The 5,358-nt window shown below is 36.4% G+C and overlaps 1 protein-coding gene across 1 annotated transcript; it reads left to right on the top strand.

Annotated features, from left to right (window-relative positions):
* Positions 1 to 3,983: 3,983 nt before the first annotated feature.
* LOC110142708 (olfactory receptor 7A5-like) lies at positions 3,984 to 4,820 on the top strand. Its single transcript, XM_020902027.2, has one exon. It carries the CDS (start codon positions 3,984 to 3,986, stop codon positions 4,818 to 4,820), a length of 837 nt encoding a protein of 278 aa, XP_020757686.2.
* The last annotated feature ends 538 nt before the right edge of the window (positions 4,821 to 5,358 follow it).

Raw genomic sequence — 5,358 nt, 5'->3', positions numbered from 1 at the left:
TATGGAGGAACATAAAATGAATTAAAGACGTTTCTTCCTAATTTTTATCATGGGGCATATTTAACCAAGTTTCCATATTGATGAGAATAAACCACACCAAAGAATGTTTATAAGCTCAACTTTGCAACAACAGAACACATTCTTCACAGCCTAAGAGGCATATTTTCACAGTGTCTGCTGTGACATAAGTGAAAAAAAAAAGATAAGAGCTAAAAAAGGGTACACTAATGATCTTACTTTGCAATTATTTCCATGACTCCAAATATATATGTGGGTTTGTCAGCCATTTACATTCTCAATTTCAAATCATCTATGTGAGTCCTCTGTTTAAGTTGGGTTATTTGTCTTTTTGTTAAGTTGTCTCAGTTCTTTCTTAAAACACTTGCTTTGAGGTAACTTTGACATAGAAATATTGTACATATTTGAGGTATATATAATATTTTTATATATTGATATGAATAAATTTTGTAAAGATCATCAAATCAAGCTAATTGTCATGTCCATCACCTCTACAAGTTTCTGATTGTGTATTTGTGTGTGTATGTTGAAAGGATTTAAGATCATCAAATTTATCAAATTTGAATCTTTCAAATCTTATCAAATTTCAAGGAGTAAGCCCTTTGCTTTCATATGGTAGGATCAGGGAACTTTTACTCCTGTCTTTGACAGAAATGTTTCAAAAAAGATGTATTTTTAAAAATACATCTTTTTTTATTAAAAAAAATAGAGAATGTAAGTGGCTATAAAAAGCACCTCTGCTTTTTCTTTTATTACCAAGTTGTTAACAATTTAATTTTAAATTATGACTTATTGATTTAGTTAAATTATCACTATTTCATCTGCTTATATAATTTGCTTGTAGATTTTGATTCCATTTTGTTACATAAATTGTTTTGAAACTAATCTACTTAACCTAAGTTCATTCTTACTGATATTTTCCCCATTAGTTTTTAGTTTATTTTAAAGCTTCTTTCTATATTATGCACACATACATACACATACTTTTATACAAAAGCAGCAATAGAATTCTATACATATTGTAAATGCTGTTTATGTTTGATTTCATCATTTTTCCTAACTTTCCATTTTCCTTCTTACTCAAAATACCTTACTGAAAACCCTGCTTCCAGTCACCAGGATGATGATGATTCATTATTTTTATGGCTATATAACATTTCATGGTGTTATAACTTCAATGGCCATTCATATTCTCTTTTTTATTAAACTTGTTATTCTGTATTGGAATATAGCCAATTAACAATGGTGTGATAGTTTCAGGTGGACAGCAAAGGTACTCATTCAAACATATACAGGTATCCATTCTCCCCACACTCCCTCTCATCCAGGCTTCCACACTGAGCAGAGTTCCATGTCCTACACAGTAGGTCCTTGTTGGTTTTCTATATTCTTTTTCATTAAATTGCTATTATATCAACGAAGCAGAATTTTTTACAATAGTGAAGCACAGACTGTGGATGACTTTGTCCCCCCAGGGTTCATCTAGCAATATCCAGAGACTTTTATGGCTGTCGTACACGGAGGCTCAGCAAAGCTCAGGGATGCTCTAAGCATCCTACAGTTCACAGGACACATTCCACCACAAACAGTGATCTGGATCAGAATGTCAGTCATGCCAACACTAGAGAACCTGAGTTAAAGACTGTTGCCGTTATCATTTAATCACTCAGTTGTATCCGACTTTTTTGTGACTCCATGAACTGTAGCCCACCAGGCTCCTCTGTCCATGTATTTCCCAGGAAAGAGTACTGGAGTGGGTTACCACTTCCTTCTCCAGAGGATCTTCCTGATCCAGGGATCAAATCACGTCTCCCACATTGGCAGGTGGATTCTTGACTACTGAGCCACCATACGTGTACTTTGAATATTTATAGCTGTCTACAGGTATTTTCCTAAGATGTTATAACACTTCACATCTGCCAGAAAATTCAGATAGTATTAGTTCAAAAGTTCTCATCCCAAAATATAACAAATCTTTTTTTCCTAGCAGTACGCTCTGAAAAAGATTTCTTGTTTTTTAACTGTATACCAAGTTAAAACAAAGATTTATACATTTTGTCATCATTTTACTTGTTATTATGCCCCCAATACTATATGCCAACTTTCCTGCAGTTATCAGCCTTTCAAATCATTTTTACAAGTGAATTATTTTTCAGTTGAGTTTGGGTACTCGGGAGACCTAAAATTTTAAATGTTTATTCTGTTGTATATGTCTGTTTTACTATCCGCCTTTCTGCCTTATTTAAAATGTTTTCCCCAACTCATCGGGTTTTGTTAATTTTACCTGTTTACTTATTTATTTTTGGCTGCGCTGGGTCTTCGTTGCTGCGAGTGGGCTTTCTCTAGTTGTGGCCAGCAGGGGCTGCCCTCAAGCTTCAGTGCACAGTCTTATTGCTGTGGCTTTTCTTGTGGGCCTTTGTGGTGCACAGGTTTCAGTAGTTGTTGCACACGGGCTTGGAATATGGAACCTTCCCGGACCAAGGATTGAACCCTTGCCCCCTGATTTGGCAGGTGAATTCTTATCCATTGGCCCACCAGGGAAGTCCAACCCATAGCTTTTTTTTTTTAATTGGAGGCTAATTACTTTACAATATTGCAGTGGTTTTTGCCATACATTGACATGAATCAGCCATGCATATGCATGCTTTTATATGTAGATTTCAAGATGTTCATCTTCAATGTGTTTATTACTCTCACACTGAGGTGGTCATCTCTAATTTTTTTTAAAAATGTTGAAGGGAGGAAAGAAACTTTACTTTTTGCAATACAGATGTTTACGCCTGCTTTTATCAGCAATTCAATCTTTCTCAATAAATTGAAATACACCCTTGCCATATTTTAAATGTTCATATATAATAAGACCTAAGTCCCAATTCTGAATAATAACTGATCATGCTATGTGCTCGGGCATTCTAGGAACATTGTGTAGTGTTTCATTTTATATCTAGATCACTGGCAAATTAATTGATTCACACTGATATTGTAATTTATTACTATTTCAATGCTTGTTCAATTCATTTTCAATACTCCATTCAATTTACTTGTTTTGAAACCATATTACTTAACCTGGTTTCACTCTTTTTGTTATTTTCTTTATTTCCTAACTTTTTATTTTTCTAAATTCATTTTTGTACAAGGTCGCATATATTTACAAACTCAATTAAAATACAAAGGTGAATTTTTTAAAAAGACATGATGGCACTTGCTGCAACATGAATGGACCTAAAGACTGTCATACTGAGTGAAGTCAGACATAAATGAGAAATATCACATGGCATCTCTTATATGTGGAATCTAAACAGAAATGATACAAATGAATTTGCAAAATAGACGCATGAATAAACTTATGGTTGCCATATATATATATATATACATATATGTTTTAGTTATATATGTTTTAGTTATACATATGTTTTATTTGAGGTAGTCTTTCTCCATGATGGGATTTTAGGAGATTTTGTTTTACAGAACCTTATCAGTTCAGTTCAATTCAGTTGCTCAGTCATATCTGACTGCCACCCCATGGACTGCATCACACCAGGCTTCCCTGTCCATCACCAATTCCTGGAGCTTGTGCAAACTCCTTTCCGTCAAGTCTGTGATGCCATCCAACCATCTTATCCTCTGTCATCCCCTTCTCCTCCTGCCTTCAATCTTTCCCAGCATCAAGGTCTTTTCCAATGAGTCAGTTCTTCACATCAGGTGGCCACAGAACCCTATACACATTGCCAAATCCATGAACAAAATATTGAAATAAACTTTTTACAGCAAAATATAAATAGTGGCATTTCAGCAATGTGAGTGATGTCTGTTTGTACCATAATCCATCATTTACTTTCCTCTTTCCTTGCAGTCACCTCCAACACATGGCACCAAGGAACATAACAGGAGTTTCAGAATTTCTTCTCATGGGATTTTCAGAGGATCCAGAATTGCAGCCTCTCATGTTCAGACTTTTCCTCTCCATGTACCTGATCACTGTGTTTGGAAACCTGCTCATCATCCTGGCTGTCAGCTCAGACTCACACCTCCACACCCCCATGTACTTCTTCCTCTCCAACCTGTCCTTGGTAGACATCTGTTTATCTTCCACCACCATCCCAAAGATGCTGTGGAACATCCAGACACAGAGCAAAGTTATCACCTATGAAGGCTGCATCACCCAGATCTATTTTTTCACACTCTTTGTAGTCTTGGACATCTTTCTCTTGACCGCAATGGCCTACGACCGCTTTGTGGCCATCTGTCACCCCCTGCACTACATCGTCATCATGAACCCTTGGCTCTGTGCACTGCTGGTGCTATTGTCCTGGATCATCAGTCTCCTGCATGCCTTGCTGGAAATCATAATTGTATTGCGGCTGTCATTCTGTACAGTCTTAGAAATCCCTCACTTTTTCTGTGAGCTCAATCAGATGATCCAACTTGCCAGGTCTGTCATTTTTCTCGATAAAGCAGTAATGTATTTTATACCTCTGTTGCTGGCTGGTGGTTCCCTCGTGAGTATCCTTTACTCCTACTCTAAGATAGTTTCCTCCATATATGGAATCTCATCAGCTTGGGGGAAGTATAAAGCATTTTCCACCTGTGCATCTCACCTCTCACTTGTCTCCTTATTTTATTGTACAGGCATAGGAGTATATCTTAGCTCTACTACTACCCACAGCTCACACTCAAGTGCAACAGCATCAATATTGTACGCTGTGGTCACCCCCTTGCTGAACCCCTTCATCTACAGCCTGAGAAATAAAGACTTAAAGAGGGCTCTGAAAATACTCTATGGAAAGAAATCTATAAAATAATCTGTTATCCTAGGGCTTAAGAAATGTCCATGATAGCAGAGCTCAAATCCTGAGCCAAAAATTACTGGTATTTGGTACAACTGTGGGAGTAGAATACGCCTCTTCTATTTTCCTTGGAATTTCTATTTCAACTTCTTCATACAACTTACATAGCTCCCTTTTAAGTTTGGTGATAGTGCTAGTATCCAAGAGTTTTTCCCTTTTTCATTTTTATACTCTCCCAACCTTGGATGTGAAATATTTGAAGACTCCCATTTATCTCAAGAGATCTCTTAAGAAAAATTTTTTCTCAAGTGAAATGTATCATGCTGAGGATTTTGTTTGTTTGACTAAAAGAATAGTTAAGAGCCATACCACTCCTATGGAGGGAAAACTCTTGGCAACCACAGCTATTTATAAGTTTATGACAGAGAAAAATTTGTGACCTCTGTTTGTCACAAACATCACTCCTTTGTGTATCACTACCTTATGCTTTTCTTGATAATCCAAACTTTAACGTGCTATTTGTTATCACAGATCATGGGTATTTTCTACTTGT

This window comes from Odocoileus virginianus, chromosome 3 (genome assembly GCF_023699985.2).
Source record: "Odocoileus virginianus isolate 20LAN1187 ecotype Illinois chromosome 3, Ovbor_1.2, whole genome shotgun sequence".
Lineage (NCBI taxonomy): Eukaryota > Metazoa > Chordata > Mammalia > Artiodactyla > Cervidae > Odocoileus > Odocoileus virginianus.
This window is presented reverse-complemented; position numbering and strand designations above follow the sequence as displayed.

Bases quoted from the DNA above. Each gene is read 5' to 3' on its own strand.
- LOC110142708 (XM_020902027.2), top strand. From the start codon at position 3,984: ATGTACCTGATCACTGTGTTTGGAAACCTGCTCATCATCCTGGCTGTC.